The sequence below is a fragment of the Populus euphratica genome, unplaced genomic scaffold (assembly GCF_000495115.2).
Source record: "Populus euphratica unplaced genomic scaffold, PopEup_1.0 scaffold156.1, whole genome shotgun sequence".
NCBI lineage: Eukaryota > Viridiplantae > Streptophyta > Magnoliopsida > Malpighiales > Salicaceae > Populus > Populus euphratica.
Genome location: NW_011499931.1, coordinates 565,672 through 585,582, shown reverse-complemented (window position 1 = coordinate 585,582; position 19,911 = coordinate 565,672). Strand labels below are relative to the sequence as shown.

The 19,911-nt window shown below is 29.0% G+C and overlaps 1 protein-coding gene across 3 annotated transcripts; it reads left to right on the top strand.

The window, feature by feature from the left end:
• Window positions 1–10,569: 10,569 nt before the first annotated feature.
• Window positions 10,570–17,597, top strand: LOC105136039 (carbon catabolite repressor protein 4 homolog 1-like). Of its 3 annotated transcripts, none has more exons than XM_011041199.1 (12): window positions 10,570–11,208; window positions 13,874–14,627; window positions 15,101–15,187; window positions 15,279–15,362; window positions 15,445–15,531; window positions 15,638–15,724; window positions 16,069–16,122; window positions 16,216–16,307; window positions 16,399–16,513; window positions 16,685–16,832; window positions 16,967–17,120; window positions 17,201–17,597. In XM_011041199.1, exons 1-11 carry the CDS (start codon window positions 11,051–11,053, stop codon window positions 17,110–17,112), a joined length of 1,812 nt encoding a protein of 603 aa, XP_011039501.1. In that variant the 5' UTR covers window positions 10,570–11,050; the 3' UTR covers window positions 17,113–17,120; window positions 17,201–17,597. The 3 variants fall into 3 exon arrangements, with proteins under 3 accessions (XP_011039501.1, XP_011039502.1, XP_011039503.1); XM_011041200.1 differs by having other exon boundaries at window positions 17,162–17,597; XM_011041201.1 differs by lacking the exon at window positions 10,570–11,208 and adding an exon at window positions 12,729–12,991.
• Window positions 17,598–19,911: the final 2,314 nt, after the last annotated feature.

Sequence of the window (19,911 nt, the reverse complement as noted above, 5' to 3'; positions counted from 1 at the left end):
CAATGCCGGATAAAAAAAAAAAAAAACTAAGCAAATGTTTTAATTTGCATTATGACCAGCCTTTCAAAAAAAAGAAAAAATATCTCTTTGCATAATTTAATATTTTTTCACACCATTTTTAGCATAAAAAAGAAAAAAAAAATATTTTTAGCATATTTGTTGCATGTATTTTTAGGTTTATAATAAGTTTATTAAATCCGACTTAAATTAATAGCCTGTTGGGTTTGCATATCTTAAAAAAAACCAATGTTTTTCAGTAAATAATAATAATTTTGAATTGATAAATTGATAAATCACATAATTTTTTTAATAAAAAAGGCCATACTATTCTTGTGAGCTAAATCTCATTTTAAAATTCAATTAAAAATTGCTTAAGGTAAATAAACTCATATCTAGTTGTTAATTTTAATATTTATTGATACTAGAATTATAAATATTAACATTTAATATTTATTAATGCTAGAATTAAGAATATTAATTTTTTGATATTCATCAAACTAAGAATTGAGAATATTTTTTATAATTTTCACTAATTCCAGAGTTATGAATATATGTCTGATGCAATATTCATCAGTTCTATAATTAAAAATATTTTTAACTTAAATATTCATTGATATTAAATCTCATGCATGTAGTACTTACCCGTGCCTGATTTGAAACTATTTTCAATTAAATATTCATTGATATTAAAGTCAAAAATATTATAATAAAACTATTAATAGCATAACATAATAAACTCTTAGCAATTTAAGGGAAAAACAACAATCAATCCTACCTTAAATAGAATGTTTTATGGGTGATTGTATTTTCTTTTTAGTATAACTTGTATTGTACCATGTAATTTTTGTTAATTAGTTAAGGTTTCTAATACTATAATACGAGATGCTGACTCCTTAAATAAAACATTTTCTTTTAAGGAATAAGATGTCAAATTTATGTTATTCCAATTATAAAATCATTTTCTCTTTTTAAGGTTGTACACAATGTCGAGTGCAACAACAAACGTTAAACAATAATATAAAATCATTCTTATAGTTTTACCTAACAACTTAATTTTTTAGATTGAATTATTCTTTAATATAATATAAAAGTTTTAATGACCAGGTAAAATTATAAAAATTAAGTATTGTAAAAGTTTTAAACTAAATAAGCATTCATTTAAAGTGTATATTAGAGACTGACATAAATTATTTTTAATTTCTTAAAAAAATAACTTAAATTTTTTAGTTGAGATTCTTTTATAATTGTCATCTAAGTGATAGAATTAGAATCAAATCAAGACTTGATTATAAAAGCCTTTAGTCTTATTTATGATATTATGGTAAATATGTTACAACTTTTTGAAATAGTCAGTGAGAAGAATAAGAGTATCAAGATCCTATCAAAGTTTTGCTGAAACAAAATGACAATTGTCAATATAAATGACTGAATCAATATAAATATATTTTATTATTTGTTATTATAAATGTCTTATATCTTTGGAATTTTGTGTATGTATAAGATAAAAGCTGAAGAATTACCAATAAGTTTGTGCTTCAGTGGTGCTCTTGCACAAGTAAGAATGGCACAATCATCTCTTTCGAAGGATCCATTAGAAATTATAAATTGATTATGAACAATTCAATCTTCTTATCTTCTAAATATACATTGTAATGACTATATTGCTTTTAAAAAAATATATTTTAAAAGGTTGCACAACATTAATTTGATCTTTTTATATATTAAAGATACATTGTAAAGACTGTATTACCCTTACATGCAAATAATATTGAACTTATATAAAGGGTTTTTTTTGTTCTTTCATATTTATTTTCTTATATTAAATAGATTGAGAAGAAAAAAATTTAATCTTTTGAATAATATAAATATTATTAAAAAACCTAGAAGAGCATGTCGAGCACATGTCATTGGTGCCATGCATGTTCACGGTTGTGTAGTTCTTGGGTTTCAATGAAATTTTTTTCTTCACCATTTTCTCTCTCTCTTCTTCTCCTTGGTAAAATATAAAAGTGTTATTTAATTTATCTTTATTTTTTAATTCAATTCTTACTTTCTTGATTGCTATTTTTTTTATCATTTTTTGGAAGATGTTTTTCTTTAATTTAGCATCTAATCATTTAGTTTCATTTAATTTTTATATCAAATTTGGTTTTATTTTTTTTATTTGTTTATTTTTAATCATTTTTCTAATTATTATTTTTTTCAATTTCATAAATCAGAATTTGATTTCAAATTATTTTTATATCAAATTTAATTTTTTTAATTGTTATTTGTTTTATTTGTAACATTTTTTATGATATTTGTTTTTCAATTTTATCCCTTAACATTTTAATAATTTGGGGTTAGTTCTGGCTCATGACTAGGCTCAAGAGTTTGGAAAGTTAATACATGTTGAATTTGATATATTTTTAGGTTATTTTTTAAAATTATTATTTTTTTAATTTTATCCTTCAACATTTGATTTTTTATGAGGTGGTATTCATGCCTTTTTTTCAATCTCCTTTACATGGGGTTATCTTATGTTTGTCTATGGCCACGAGGTTAGCCAAAGTGGGTTGACTTTGATTTTTTTTTTAATTAATTTTTTTTTAAGTTCTACTCTTTAATATTAAATAGTTTGATAACTGAGTTTTATAGTTTTATTTAGTTTTCTTTTAACAAGGTTACCCCAATATCACGACTAAATTGTTGATTTAGCATGCTAGCATTGGTTAACAAGATAAACATTGAACCAATGTTTTTAAACCCAGGCCAATGGTCGACCTAGTTCAAGGCTCAAATGTTGAATTTTGACCAAGTCATTGGGTTAATTTTGATTTTTTTATAAATCAAAAAGATATTATTTTAATAAAAAAAATCAACAGGTTACAACTGTATTACCGGGTCAACCCCCTGGATTTTATTTTATTTTTATTTTTTCACAAACCTGGCCTAGTTATAGCCTTACATTTGCCGATCTCTAATTGGCCTGATCGGTGTGGCCGGGTTTTAAAACTATATATTGAACAACACAGACTGGTGGTATGTTTGAAATGGCTGGTTCTCGTTTCCTTGCAACTCATAACAAATGCAATAAGAAAAGACAATCTCGTAATATTCCTGTGAATATTCCATTGTATTCTTGCAATATATGATATATACTTCTACCCAAATTTTATTTTATTTTCGGTATCTAGTGATCTATTCTGCTGCATTCGTCTCCCTCCCGTTTTGAATAGCTAGTCATGTTGTCAGTGGTGAAGGTGGCATGTCACCATTTGTATAACATGACTCTAAAAAGTAGTGGAATATGAAGAGCTAGCAAAGAGATATGCACTATCATGCGGCAAGATTAAGCATTGATAAGGTCGTTCGTTGAAACTTTGATGTCAATGCTCGAAGCCATATAATTTTGAATAATGTGAGAATTAAGCGGTGACATTTCATATGAACCATTTAAATTTTAGTTTCTAAGATACTTTCCATCTGTAGTTGAGAGAGAGGCTGGATGAGGAAGATGTGAAGTTACTTGAGGAGTTATTCATACTGGAAGGATTATTCTTGGACGTTACTTCAGTAGAAGATCTGGAATCGGCCTATCAAGATGTTACTTCATGGACAATTTCCTCATTACAACAGGCAGTAGAATAGCTCATATACACCGTCGAGGAGGTAAGAAAAAATAGTTGAGAATCACTCCGGGGCAATTTCGGCGGAAAATGAGAAAGTAAAAGGTCAAATTGTATTAATGTGATTTATTTCGCACTTGGAAACCAAGCAAGTTTACCGCTTCTGTCTCCGAAAGCAGTTCTCAACTGCACTTTGAGGGACTAAATCATATTTAGCATAAACCATTATTTAAGCTTTTCAGATAAGGAGACTGAGTTTTGCAGTTCTCTCTCACGTACACATGAAATTGTTATATACAGTAAGTGTTGAGTGATCTTGCTTTGCAGCTTAAGAGAGAGAATAAGGATCTTAAGGCCAGACTAGCAGATGCTCAAGAAGACTTTAAAACAACTTCACATTCGAAGTAAAAAATGAAATTATAATGATACATCTTATATTAATTTTTTTAAAAAAAATTCTTGTTTCTTTTTATTTTAAATGGGAAACTCAACATGCAGCACCTCTTGTTATCAAATTTCATTTCATTTATTCCAGGATTCAGAAATGAAAATTCGAAGTAAAAACCTTTGTATATACAAGAACCAAAAAAAAACGCGTGTCAAGGGGTGAGTGAACTTTTTTTTTTTTAATTGCAAATCTCACTAACATGCAAGAAAATTAATTTTTTTTTTCATGTCCAATAATTCTTTTACATTATAATTATAATTATATTATAAATTATGTTATAATGATATTATAAATTATATATAAAAATAAAACATAGGGATGTTTCACTGTTGGGTTTTAACAATGTGCTTTCTGTTTTTATAAGTTTTGACGTTTTCAATTCCTTTCTTTCATGTTGTATTATCATTGTATTTTTTTTTTTAACATATTCCTTCCATTTTTCATTATCTCACATTGTACAGAATTTTAAACATGATGAAATTGATTGGACATAAATTTGGGAAGATCAGTTAAAATAACAATTAAATGAAAAGGAATTGAATCTGAAAGAGAAAAAGGATTCATTACTATTTTGTCATTGAAAACTTCAGTTTAATTTTTAAAGTTTTTTTTTCCTATTTTTTTTTCCTTGTTATTTGGTAATTAATTTTTCGTTCTTTTGGATATTGAGGAACAAGAGAAAAGGTCATAAAAATAAATAAAAAAGAGCTCTTGGTTGACCATTTTCCATGGGAAGGCCTGATTTTTTTTTGAAGGGTTTGTCTTCCTAGAGGATAGTTAAAAAGACGATAGTTTGCTTATTTCGCAATTGTATTAAAGTTCAAAGGTCACATTCGTGCAAATGCATCACAAAGAAAGTGCTGAGATAGATTTTCAAGGAATAAACCTATTTTCATTTTAACTCCTTTGGTGTTTCTTGTTTCTTTCTTGCAGAGTCGAAGCCATGATGAATTGCTTCAACTGTTTCCTCAAAAACTCTCTACAATGACTAGAACTTTAGCACTAAATTAAAGAAGAAAACGGGTAACAGAGCAAAAGGAGGCAAGGGAGAAGGCCAGAGCGCTATTGTAAAGGTGTGCAAAATACCTTCTCTTCAACGCTTATTTATACTGATTTTAGAACAAAAAATAATAAAGAATTACTACAATTAATTCTTATCATTTTGCTTTTATTACCCATTTTAAAAAAGAATAAAAAACTTAATGGATTTTTATCTTCAAAACCAAATATTTTTTCCTCCCATAAATATTATTCAAGAAGATGAATAAGGTTAATTGTTTAGACTATTTGTTCAGTGGATGGATATCCATAAATGGGTTGGGTATATTTATTTTTAGATCATACCCTAATTTATAAAAATAATTATTTTTTTACATAAAAAAATATTATAATACATACTTATCTTAACGGTTCTAATTAATTTCTTATTTTAAAGAGCATCGAACTATAACTATTTAGGAACAATATTTTAAGATAATAAAAATCTCATAAATATAATAATTTTATAACTTTTTTTATAAATTATTTTTATTTCATGAACTTTATCATTATTTTTTATATATTAATCAAACATCAATAAATATTAAAAGATAAATAATACCTTTAATAATGATAAATATGTTTAAATATGAATAAAGTCAGTGTTATAAGTAAATATTATTATTAAAATATATTTAAAAAATCTCAAATATTATTTAAAAGTCATGAAATAATTGAATTTTTTTTTAATATCATTGTGATTAATTATAAAAGGATTTTATTTCAAGATATATATAAAAAAAAGAAATTATAAAAGGATTTTATTTCAAGATATAAAAAATAAAAAATAAAAAGATAAAGGCCCAGAGAATCAAACTCAAGCATGTCTCGGCTTTCAAGTCTAGACCAATTTTTTTTATATAGATAATAGATAATATATTATTTGTTTACAATCATTTTCAATCATTGAAAATGATTTTAGTGATTAAAAAATTAGAATCTAAGTTTTTTTTTTAACTTATAAAACTCATATTTAAAGCCTTTTTTCCTCTTGAAAACATCATATGGATCCATAAAACTCTATTTTCAATCACAAAACACATAATAATTGCATGAAAACACCAAATTGAGAATAATTTCATGCCCTGATCTATGTTTTTAGCATAATTAAAGTTCAAAACCATATCCATTTAATTTTTTTCTCTTAAGGATAAATCAATAAACACCAAAATAAGAGCTATTGTTGGTCAAAATTCGACCATCTTGGAACTTTTTCTCTTTTGCACTTTTTGGAAAATTTTCTCCCTCCTCTCTTATCTTTTGCACTTTTTGGAAAATTTTCTCCCATAATATTTTCAAGAATTAAAACTTGAAAAAAATACAGTTTAGAATCAAACCATAATATTTTAAACTAACATGATCAATCAATAAAGAATTTGAAATTTGAGGGACCAAATGAAAATTTTGTGTGCTTTTTATGAAAAAATGGCTCAATTTCTTCCTTTGTGTTAATTTTGGTTCCTTATCTCACAATTTTTTTTTTAAAAAAAAACAATAAGCTACAAATCTGTTTCATCAAAGCGACCATTAATTTAACATTGAAATATTTAACAACGCATTAAGAGAAAAACAAAACCGATCAAAACATAGTAATATAAGACAATAGGATCTAAATAATGAAAAAAAATGAAACTTGAGGGATCAAATCAAATTTTTTTCACTCCTTTTATGGAAAAGGACTTTATTTCTTCCTTTATCTTATTTTTTCTCTCATATTTTAGGTTTTTTTTGCAATAAACTAAAAGATCTATTTTATAAAATTGATCATTCATTTAATGTCGAGATATTTGAAAATGCATCACATAAGTGAAAGAAACCAAACTAAAATAAATGTCAACATATAAAATCATGGTAATATAATTTCAAAGGACTAAATTGAAAAAAAAAGAGAATGATCCAAGTAAAAAAAAGAAGCAATGATCTAGAATGAAAAAACAATTCGCTATTAAGAGTGAAGTGAATATAAGAACGAGAGAGGATGAACACTGTGTATATAATGAAATACCCATCTGTTTTAATTTATAGTGACTTGCACTCTATCGTGGATTTTTTAATTATATAAAAATATTAGGTTTTTTCAACGCATTTCTATAATTTAAAAAATCTAAGTTTAAATAAAAAAATTTATACATATATATAATAAAATAAATCAAGAACTATGTGTATGAATAAATAAATAAAAAATCTTTAATGATACCTAAAAATAAAACTTAAAAAATTAAGAGACAAGTGTAGACAAAATATTTAATTTTGAAACACGATACATTTATCCAATTGTGTTTGATAAATTTATTTATTAAAGTTTTTTATTTAAGTAAATGATAATAGAAATAAAAAACAAATTAAATTGATTGAATAAAATAAAAAGAAAAAACCATCATGTAAGGCTGCACATATTAAAAATATTATCTTAAAATAATTTTTTTATTTTCAGAAATAAACTTCATCCCTATAAAAGATAATACAATTATAAATGAATTAGAAAAACACTTTAAATTCAAATACACAACTAAAAAAATAATCATTATATAAAAGAAGTTCACTAAATAAAATGAAAAAGAGAAAAGATACTAATTTAAATATAAATTTAAAAAAATTAGAGAAACAAACATAAAAAAATCATTAATTAAAAAATTTAAAATAAAATTATTTAAAAAAACGAAAGTCAGACGCTATTGGGTCTGATAAGTCAGGTTAGCCCGCCTGATCCATTTTATCAGTGACCACACATGGGCATGCCTAGTTTAAGGTTTTTTTTTAAAAAAGATTTAGAGCTTAGGTTTTTTCTTCTAAAAACCTATTCTTCAACCATTGTTTTGTCCTAAAACACATAAAAATATTGTAAGAACCAGGATAAATTTAATTACAGGTTTAAAAAATCTTTTCAAAAATCAAAATCAATTTGAACTCAGTTCTATTTTTTTTACAACCTTTAAAGTTAAAAATATATAATATGAACTTTCATCGTCAAATGAAAATCATTTGACATACATATTATTTATTTTTGTAGCTTTAATCAGTGTCAAAATTTATTTTTGTAGCTTTAATCAGTGTTAAAAATATATAAGTTAATTTATTTTTCTCTTTACTGCTAAAATTTAGTAACTCCTCTCTCTCTCTCTCCTCTTTCATAGATTAAAAAATAAAAATAAAGATTTTTTGTACTAAAATTGAATTAGAAAAATATTGAGGTACTAAAATTTTATAATTTGTGTTATTTTTTAAGTTCAAGGACTAAAGTGTATCTTTTATAAAACTTATAACATGCTATTTATTTTTGGCATCATTTCATTTCAGTCTTTTTTTAATTCTAACTTTTTATAAAAAATTAAAATTAATTAGTTTTTAATTAATACTAAATTACTGGAAAAAAATTAAGTATAAATTAAAAGGAAATAAAATTTTACGTAATCTCTTCATAATAATGTGTAAGATGATAAACAGTAAAGTTTGTAAAATACTCCAGTCTTTTAAAATAGCAATATCATTATTATTATTGTTATTATTATTTTATTACCATTATTACTTTTCCATCCAATACAAGATTAAAACAACCGAGTGTGATTATCGAGAAAAATAAAAATAAAAACCTAAAGCTCTGGAGCGACAAGGTCGATTACAGAAACTTTCCTAGGTGCACATTCAACTAGGTGTTGAAATTCGAGAAATTTTATGGTACTAGGCTATAATTTATTACGTCCTGTAAGTTACAACTTAAAGTTTTAATTAATATACCGCGTAATCATCCCATGTCAATGAATAGTTACAACTTAAAGTTTTAATTAATATACCACGTAATCATCCCATGTCAATAAAAAAAATCAATTATATTAATAAATTAAATGGAAAAAAATAAAAAAATCAATTATGTTAATAAATTAAATGGAAACAATCATTTTTTTAAATACTCAAATTAATAATTGCTGCGGGTTGCCTTTTGAAATCATTTATAACTTTATCATTATTCGGACACGTTATCATATTTATTTAATGGTTAATGCATTATTAACATGAGAAGATTAGAAGAAACTTTTTGAGTTTTATTATAAGTTTTTTTTTTCATGACCTTAAAATTATTATTTTCTTCATATCAATTATTTATTATTGAATTATATAAACATATATGTTATTCTTTAAAATTAAATAATCATAATGATCATCCAATTATTACAATAGAATAAACATATAATCTCCTACTTATATTATTGCTAACTTCTTGTTTTTCAAATAAATCAATTTTAATTTACCTTCTCCATGAGTTAGATTAATCATATTTTAGGTTTGAAACTTACATTGAAAAAATAATCAGATTAATTGAAAAATTCATTTAAAATCAACAGCAATGTTAATCCTTATTAAAAAGCAATAATTACATTAATTTAGCTATTTAGAAAAATGATTGTTTTCATTTAGTTTCTTGTATTAATAGTTATTCTAGATAAAAAGTTAGACATGATTAATGAATTTTTTAGATTTGATGACATGGAATAATAACATGTTATATTAGTTAATGGTTCTATCTTGTCATGAACAATATTCTTTTAACGTTTCATAAAATTGCTCTTATTATATATCATTTATCATGATTATTTTATTTTCCTTATTTAAATATGTATTTCCTTTTAAACGTGATTCTTCTCGTTTTCTCAAATTTCAGAGTGAATTAATTGGATCAACTATTTAATTGCTTATATTTTTAATTATTATACAAGTATGTTTAATTTACATGAAAATCAAATCAAAATTACAAAATTAGGATTTGAGAAGGTAGATAATTTTTAAATCAATTATGTTTATATATTATTATATTTTTAATTATATTCAATATTACCAAGGTAGATAATTTTATGTCTTTTATTGTTAGGATTTGAGAAGACAATTAAAAAACTAAGGTATAATAATATATAGTTTTAATTTTAGATGCATTCAAATAAATATTTTTTTCTTTAACTAGTTGAAGGTTATATTTTATAGTAATCAATGGATTGAGATTTATTTTTTCAACATTAAATTTATTAAACACAATGATATAACCAAATTTGAAAGAAAAAAAAAGAAATTAATTAATAATGATACATTAAGTATTATTAGTATAATTATTAAATTTAGTTTAGTTTGATGAATTAATTTGATAACCTGCGATTTAAACCTGACTTAAATTAAATTAAATTTTATTTTGAATTGATTTAAAAATTGATATGATTCTATTTGAGTTTTTTTTAATTTTAATTCAAAATAATCTCATTTTATTTTATAAAATAAAAATAATATTGTTCCATGGTTGATGCCATACTCCATAACATGACTATATACTAAATATTAAAATTAAATAATCATATAAATTATAATATGCAGATGTTATAATTATAAATGAAAGCTGGCACTAAAACTCCACGCGCTCTTTTTTAGCTCAGAAGTATTATAACCATTTTCTCTGGTCAATAAGTAATACCTCCAATTTCCGAGGGGAAAACTTTGGAGCTAATTTAGACATCGCAGACCGCCACCATCTATACCTCCTTCACAACCCCCACACACCCACGCGCGTCGTCTTTTCATTTCTCATTATTATTATTATTATATAAATTAATATTCACTCTTCCCTTTTCTCTGTAAAACCCTAATTGTCGAATTCTCTCCTTTCTCTCTCTAATTTTTTTTCAAAAACTCTCTCCCTCTCTAGAATCTTTTCGATCATTTCGCAAATCGATCGGTTACTTCAGTTACTCTTTAAACCCAAACTTGAATTCCACTGTTAATTTCTCAAGATCTGTTGTTAACTTTTTTTTTTAATTGAGAAATCGAGGGTTTTTGATTGATTGATCGATTGATTAAGGCTGGCTGTTCATTGGGTCAGGTGAATGGCGGATCCGCCGACTGATTTTATAATTGATAGGGCTACAGTGTGGCGAGGAAAGTGAAGTGTAACCAAGACTTTGAAGAAGAAAATAAAAGCATGCTGAGCGTGATACGTGTGCATCTTCCATCGGATATTCCTATTGTTGGTTGTGAGTTAACGCCGTATGTTCTTTTACGGCGACCGGATACGAATGCTACTACCGATGACGTCCCCGAGTCTGCCCCTCTTGACGGTCATTTCTTGAGATACAAGTGGTAAGTGATTTTTTCTTTTTTCCTTTTCCTTTTCCTTTTCCTTTCCTTTCCTTTTTCCTTTTTCTTTTTATGTTCTTGCTAATGTTGGGTTCTTGGAATATTTCGATTTGGTTGATTATTTCTTGTGCAATTTGGTGCTTTTTTTAATTATATTCTTTGTGTTTTAAATTGTTCGGGATTGTTTCTTACGTGGTGTTTTGCTTACTTTTGTGTGATGTTTTTAAAATTTGGATTGTATCTGCAATTCCTTGTTTTGGTGTTTAGTGCCTGCTTTAATCTGTGTCATTCTAATGTTTGTTGTTTTCGTTTTAAAGCGTTGAAGGCTTGAAACTTCTATCAATACATTAAAATAAATCAAATTGCTTGGCGAACTAGACTCCATGAGCACAGTATGTTGTTGCGGCTTGTGGTGACTTGTGTTATTATACGACAAAAACTCGTAACGCATATAATGGTAAACTGAAAATCTTCCTAGCTTTTATTTTTTCCTTTCTTTTTCCTTCCTGTATGTTAGGTACATTGTACCACCACATGGTGAAGGGCCATACTAGAAAGTTAGGTATTGAATTGCTGATTAGTGATTGAAGCTTTTTCATTATGTATTTATAAATTTAATATGGTGATTGACTATTAATTATCTTGAAATATTATATGTGTTGCCACCATAAAATTATGTTGGCTGTGAGCTGTAACACTTGACTGGCATTTATAGCTTCATGAGGTTATCATACATCCCAAACATTGGGAATCATTTTTTTAATACAAAGCAGTAATTAAGGGTTGAAGTATGATAATTTCATTGCATCATTGTGTATTCAACCAGCATTGAGTAAACCTCAGTAGAGAAGTAAGAGGCATAATTGCTAGTTGGACCATGTGTCTTGGCTTTTGAGTCATGCTTGTCCTCTGGTCATGCATTTTTTGCAATTTTCTGCAGGGCTAGTGATTGAATAGATCCTAATGTGTCTTATCAATTATTTAACTTGGTCAGTTATTATTGGATTATTTGATTCAAATTCATTTGCTGAACATATTGATGATTTAATAGGAGTAAACATATTTTATGAGACTGATAGCACAAATTGGATAGAACTGCTATACTGCCAGACTTAATGCTTAAAACAGATTGAGCTGCAAGGCCTCCAGACTTGAAGCCCTAAAATGCGGTATTATTGTTATATTTCAATTTTGGTAATTCGACTTAGTAATGAAAAATGTTACTACAATTGACTAGTATTGTGGTTATCTGTGTCGGGATTGTGCTCACTGATGTGTATAAACTTTCTACTGTACCACTTAAAAAGTCAGAATTTAATGTTCCTGGTTTAATGGTCCAATTGGATTTACAATTTAAAGTGCCTCATCCAGTATGGGGCAAATAGCCCAGTAAAAAAGTTTGAAGGAATATGGTATTCCCTTTTTTCCCTATACTTCATCAATTAGGGAAATTAATATCCTGGAGGTGTTAGGTTCCTGGTTTAATGGTCCAATTGGATTTAAATTAATATCCTGGAGGTGTTATGTTCACTGGTTTATCTTCCTTAATTTATGTGCCTCATGACTTGGCCTTGATCATTGGCATGGGCCCAGATGTAGACAATTGCAGCACCATGTTCTCATTCCTTTGCATCTGGTAAGGATCCATGCCTGTGCCCTGTACCTGTTGTGGGTACTGGCAGATCTCAGCTCTACTGCTGTGTGGCTTCTATTTGGCAGTAGTGTATGCAATGATAGATTGAGTGATAATACTCGGGTATGCTCAACACATGCTTTTTATGCACAGGTGTTCTCAACACTTGTTTCAATTTTCTTCTGTAGCTGGCATATGATTTGGAATAAAACCTTGGTATCATTGGGGTATTTCCCAACATGGCATGATATTGGTTCTCATAAATGTTTGCATGAACTGGGTCAATGGAAAAGCATCCAGATTTTTGTCATCAACTTAAATGTGTATTTTTTTACTTTTCCTAGAACATAATAAGGGTTAGGATTATTTGGTCAGGAACTTTTTCCGCCTTTTTTCCCTTCTAGGAGTTGTGTGTTTGAAGAAAAGTTGTGTGACCTGTATTGTTAGCTTTATTGACTTCTGGTGACACATTTGTGTAAGATTAGTGTCAGCTGTCCTCCTAATCATGCTTAGCCAGGTGGATCTTGTTGTATATTTTACTGCTACCTGTTTGGACACATATACCCTTTTTTAGATTAACATGATGACTTTATGGTTCTGGTGTGCTCGGTGCAGAGGACATTTAAAGATTACCCTGTTGTCAAATCGTAAAGGAGAAACAAGGAAACTTAAAAGATGGAGTTGCATTTTGGAATAGTCATAGGAATGTCATAATTAATGTTAATGTGGTTGCCAATTACACATAATTTATGAATGGATCAAACTAAATCCTATTTGATTTGAGCAAAATTAAGCCTAAAAAAACCAATCGAGCATCAGTACTTTAATTCAGCATGTTTAGTTGTTTACATATGTTTTAAAATTTAGCTTTCTGATAGAAGTGCTGTTGCATGCTTGTGATTCAGTTGAACTTATGTTGCATCCTCTGACAGGGGATCATTGCACCTGTTCCTTAGTTGCAGGACAGGTTGGAACATATTATTTAGTGTTGTCTCAGTTTTATATGCATCACCCTGTTTTTGGGCTTCTTTGCAGGTATCGGATACAAAGTGATAGAAAAGTTGCTATATGTAGTGTACATCCATCTGAGCAAGCCACACTGCAGTGTCTAGGTTGTGTTAAGGCCAAAATACCTGTTGCCAAAAGTTACCATTGCTCTCCCAAGTGCTTCTCTGATGCATGGCAGCATCATCGAGTTCTACATGACCGTGCTGCAAGTGCTATAAATGAAAATGGAAACGAAGAAGAAGAGTTGTTTGGGCGTTTCAATAGCTCAGGATCTGGAGGTATTAATACTAGTTTATCTGGTTCCGCATCTAGTGCTAGCTTGACAAATGGTTCCACACCGTTGTATCCTGCGGCTGTGACGCAAAGGAGTGGTGGTGAAACCTGGTTTGAAGTTGGGCGTTCTAAAACATACACACCATCAGCTGATGATATTGGTCATGTTCTCAAGTTTGAATGTGTTGTGGTAGATGCAGAAACTAAACTCCCTGTAGGACATTCAAACACACTACTAACTTCCCGTGTCATCCCAGCCCCCTCTCCAACTCCTCGTCGTTTGATCTCAGTTAGTGGACTTGATGCAATGGCACCTTTAGATTCAGATGGTCGTATCTCATCATCAGGAACTTTTACTGTGCTCTCATACAACATTTTATCTGATGTGTATGCTACAAATGACACATACAGTTATTGTCCTTCATGGGCTCTTTCTTGGCCATATCGTCGACAGAACTTACTGAGGGAAATAGTTGGCTATCGTGCAGACATTGTTTGCCTTCAGGAGGTAAGACAAGAAATGAATATCAATTTTATCTATCAATCAGGATAGCAAGTGGAAATTTTTAATTTCAATTTTTCCTCAAAGTTCTTAATCTCATCAGAAAATGCAAGTGAAAATGATAGACATGATGGGGAAAGATGATCGGAGATTTTTCATTTTCTTTTTGGCTGCCATGTTATTGCTTTGTTTCTTTAGGTTTGGTAGGGTAAAATAGCGAGACTCTTACTGGATCATTTATTATAGCAATGTTATAGATGAAAATGACAATTAGCTTTCTTAGAAGACCTTAAATAAAAATACTTGGTATTCTCACAGTTATATATTATGAACATAACAAGATTTATCTAGCACTTCAGTAGATTGAATCCTGTATAGGAGCTAATTCTTTGTTGATGGGTTATCCTCATCATTGGACAAGGGGATTGTCTTCTTCCTTTTCAGGGCAACTCATGCAATGCTTTTTTCCACGCTCTCAGGTACAAAGTGATCATTATGAGGAATTTTTCGCCCCTGAGCTGGACAAGCATGGTTATCAAGCCCTGTATAAGAGAAAAACCAATGAGGTTTGTAAAACTTCCTCTCCTCATTGTCATAACTATTTATGCGTCAATTACAATATTATTACTTAATACTAGGTCTTGTTATTATTTGCAGGTTTACAATGTAAATACTCATACAATTGATGGTTGTGCAACATTTTTTCGCAGAGATAGGTTTTCGCATGTCAAAAAATATGAGGTTTGGAAGTGTTCTGGATGTGGGGCTATGCTTTTGCATTGTTCTTCTTTTTCTATGCGTTAAAGGGTTTACTTGTTTGCAGGTTGAATTTAATAAGGCTGCTCAGTCTTTGACTGATGCATTGGTTCCAAGTGCTCAAAGAAAAACTGCTTTAAATCGATTAGTTAAGGTTAGTTTATTGCAGTTGATTTTGTTGAAGTTTTGCTGGTGCATGAGGAACTTTTTCTTTTTATGTTAACCTGGTTTTCTCATCTAAATTCTTTTCTATTCAATAGGATAATGTTGCATTAATAGTTGTTCTGGATGCAAAATTTAGTAATCAAGGAGCTGATAATCCTGGAAAGCGGCAGCTACTTTGTGTTGTAAGTGATCTTGGAGCCTAATATTCTCCAAATAGTTATGCCATTTTGGTCCTTGTATAAAACTTGTTTCTGCAGTTGTTCCTTGCTTTTCTCATAAAAAAAAATATATCACAGTTCTTCATGCTAAATTGTGTGGTTTCTGTCATAATTTGTTTATGAGGTCCCTAATTGATGAAGCTGATGGTGTGGATGTATGATACCTTTATCTCTTATTAGGTGTCTGTTTGCTGATTTTTTTCGTGTTTTAAATTACCTCAAACTTAGTGCAATAGGTAAGGCCATGGCTCCAATTTGTTAAGGATGGATGTCATTCTGTTTGTAATTCTGTTTCTCTTGCAATACAGGCAAATACGCATATAAATGTCCACCAGGATTTAAAGGATGTCAAGCTTTGGCAGGTTCATATTTATTTTTCCATTTTATATGCAAATCTGATTTGGCTTGTGTTTGTAAACTGATGATTGATTTGTGGTTTCTGGTTTGTGAACTAGGTCCTTACTCTCTTGAAAGGATTGGAGAAAATAGCTGCTAGTGCTGACATTCCTATGTTGGTGTGTGGAGATTTCAATTCAGTTCCTGGAAGGTTGGTCTGCTGTTATGAAATATTTTTAACATTTATCTCGTGCATGTTTGGTATATTCTATAACTAAGGTTACTGTTGAACTTGGTTGCAGTGCACCTCATTCTCTTCTAGCCATGGGTAAGGTGGATCAGTTGCACCCGGATTTGGTAGTAGATCCTCTTGGAATCTTACGGCCTCACAGCAAGCTTACACATCAGCTGCCACTGGTAATGTGTCTCCTGATAAATGACCAGTCTCAGTGGTTTTAGGGAATCCAAAATACTTTTAACTTTTGATTAATCTTTAATAAATGAAAATGAAAGCTGAAAGGAAAGCTTGTCTCTTGTTTTTGGTGCTTGTTGTGGGTTGTGTTGGTAGTGATACAATTAGTATTGCAGGTCAGTGCATACTCATCATTTGCAAGAGTGGGTGTTGGTCTTGGTTCGGATCAGCAGAGGAGGAGAATGGATGCCACAACAAATGAACCCTTATTTACAAACTGCACTCGAGACTTCATTGGCACCCTAGATTACATATTTTACACAGGTCAACTTCTTTGCAACATGCTATTCTCCACATCTTTTGCCCTGATGTTGTCATCTGTTCTAATTTGGTCATGCTATTTGAATCTTGATCCTTCTTTGATGCAAAGTTTTGTGAATATTTTTTAATGCTTTCAGCGGACTCTTTAACGGTGGAGTCATTGTTGGAACTCCTGGATGAGGAAAGCTTGAGGAAAGACACGGCCCTTCCATCTCCAGAGTGGTCCTCTGATCATATAGCACTTCTCGCTGAATTTCGCTGCAAGCCTAGACCAAGACGTTAACACTACAGGTAGCTAACAACTCATATTTTAATGAGAATGATGGTTAAAGGATCGATTAGTTAACGCAAGTTGCTGCTGATGTGGGCAGGATTAGAGATCCCAAGGCAATCAATGACCTGGAGATACGGATGGATTTATGTGTCATTGTAAGAATGGTAGATCATGGTCACTATGTTCTATTCCAGATGTCTCCCAGTGGGGATCCTTGGTATGATCTGCTTTGTATCATTTCACCTTTGCTCTCATAGAAAAGTTATGCCTTATTCAATCACTTTTTTCTTTGCTAATAGAATGATGTGCGGCTTAGTCTGTCATTATCCTGTACTCTTAAGTTCCCTGCAAAGCAAGTGGTTAGTGGCATGCTATTGCGTATTGCCCCTTAGTTTTTTTTTTGGGTTTAATGGTGGTCCTCTCTTTGTTCACGATTCTTTCTTTTACTCTGGTTGCTGAAAGGAATAAAATTCTCGAGTTTTCAGCTGTTTGTTCCATCCCAGGATGTTCAATCCGATTCACAACTATATTTTGTCTCTAGTTTATCATTTTTTAATTAATACTTGCCCTAGGAAATCAATCCGGTTTACAATTTAATGCTCAAACCGTCAACATTCTTAGGTTAACTTTCGGGTATCTTGATATTTTATTTAATATTTTTCTTATCAAGCATTTTTCTATCAAAATTTCACAATATTTTCCAATTATTTTATTTATAATTCACCAGGACTTCGTGGAATATTTGCCTTTATTTCAAATTCAATTCTTGAAACTTTAATCGTTATAAATTAATAAAATTAAATTTTATTAAACGAAATTAATTAGTTCCCTATCCATAGTCAGACAAAACAACCGGCAAAGCTCGTACCAATATAGTTGCAATATGAGAGGGGACAAGTTAAAAAGAAAAAAAATAAAAAAAGAGAAATGGAATGACCATATTGTAGGGCTGCAGGACAAGAAACTATTGTGGATTACCAATCCACATTAACCTGTATATTTTTTTTTAATTTTATAAATATCATGATACAAATTTTTAGTTATATCCTGTTATTTGTATTTTAAAATTGTTACTTTTCCAATATGATTTTTTAATATATTTTCCAATGTGACTGTTACATTATGCATCAAATCTACCTTCTGTTAATATAAATATGTTTAAAATAACTAGATAGATATGAGCTGTTCATAAATGGTTCATAAATAGAATAATATTTTAATTTTATTTTGAAAAATTAGAGTTGAAAAAGAAAAACTAGAGTTTTTTTTTTTTTTTTCAAATGCAACATTTCTCCATCTAGAAAACTGTAGTTTTGTCAAATTTATACTGAGCTCGAAAAACACATTTTGGAGGTTTTCTATATTGTATTTCTCCATCTTTCATCCTTCATCTCATTATTTATTCATGTGCTACAAATGTGGGTTTTACAATATGTGAGAGTTCATAAAGGACTATATTGTATTTATTGTATAATAAAACAATAAAAACCTTTCAGTGAAGGACTCATTTATAAGAAAAATAAAATTCAGGGATCAAGATTTATACAAATCAAGAAATATATGATGTGATCACATGACACTAGTCAATCTTTAAAATCAATAGGAACACAGAGTTAAGAGTATAATATAACGATACAAATATAACATATAATGTTGATATTTAGATTAAAAATAACAGATATATTTATTAGCAAAATAAAGAGTGCATAGATTAATAAATAATTAACAAAAAAGGTGATCTTTTCTTCATATTTTTATTTTATGGCTAATTTGTGATGTGAAGAACTAACTCTAATGCAATGAAGATTGATATATTGAGTTGGGATCAAGGGGTTTGCTTCTTCTGTGGTCTCAGGTTCGAGTCCTTAGTTGCTCATATGATGGCCACTGGAGGCTTACATGGTCGTTAACTTCAGGGCCCGTGGGATTAGTCGTGGTGCGCGCAAGCTAGCCCGGATACCCACATTAATCTAAAAAAAGGATTGATATATTGAGTTATTTTAGGGATATTGGAAACTTATATAATTATTAATTTTATAATTTATAAGATCAGCTGAGGAAGAAATAAGTTAACTAAACATTCATATTAAATCTAACAAAAAAAAAAGAAAAAAAATTTGAAATTTCAACTCTTTATATGCTATGCGCGTTCCTAGTTCCTACAAAATGACATGTCACTGTTATGCAATGTTTTCTTCTCCTCCTTTTTTGTATATATTTTGTACAGTTACAACAAGGAAGTCTCTCCTGAGTGCGCCAGTGATGCATTGAAAGGATACAAAACATTGAAGATGTGAAGGGATTTTATATAAAAAAAGGTTGCACGGTTGGTTTTAATAAGATGATTATATTTTTGTTAGAAGGCTCAGTTATGTTTGGAAGCTTTTTCCCTTGGTTTTAATGTTTGCTGTAGTCGCTATTAAAATTTTATAATTAAATAGTTATGAGTTTAAATTTTATTATTTTTATTTATTTAATAAAAATTAAATATAATATAATATAAATATATGCAAGTTTCAAACCTAAAATATATTTATTTAAAAAAATATATTAGAAAATAATATAGATTATATTTTGAAATCTTATTTAACATCTTAATTTATTAAATTAGAAAAATTCTTTAATAAAGATTATGTCGACAAATGATAGTTGTGAGACCAAGAAAAAGAAAGGGATTCATCAATTATTCAAGGAATACTCAACCCTGAGTAGTTTACTTGCATGCCTTTTGATTTGTTGTGCTTACATATTCATTTTATGAAACTTGATAACCTATGGTCACGAAGAGAAAGGGATTGGACACTTAAA

What these genes read in the sequence shown, in the direction of transcription:
- LOC105136039 (XM_011041199.1), top strand. Translation starts at nt 11,051, where the DNA reads ATGCTGAGCGTGATACGTGTGCATCTTCCATCGGATATTCCTATTGTT. An exon ending in CTTTAAATCGATTAGTTAAG is followed by an intron (nt 15,532 to 15,637) that starts GTTAGTTTATTG and finishes TCTATTCAATAG; the next exon opens with GATAATGTTGCATTAATAGT. An exon ending in AGATTACATATTTTACACAG is followed by an intron (nt 16,833 to 16,966) that starts GTCAACTTCTTT and finishes TAATGCTTTCAG; the next exon opens with CGGACTCTTTAACGGTGGAG.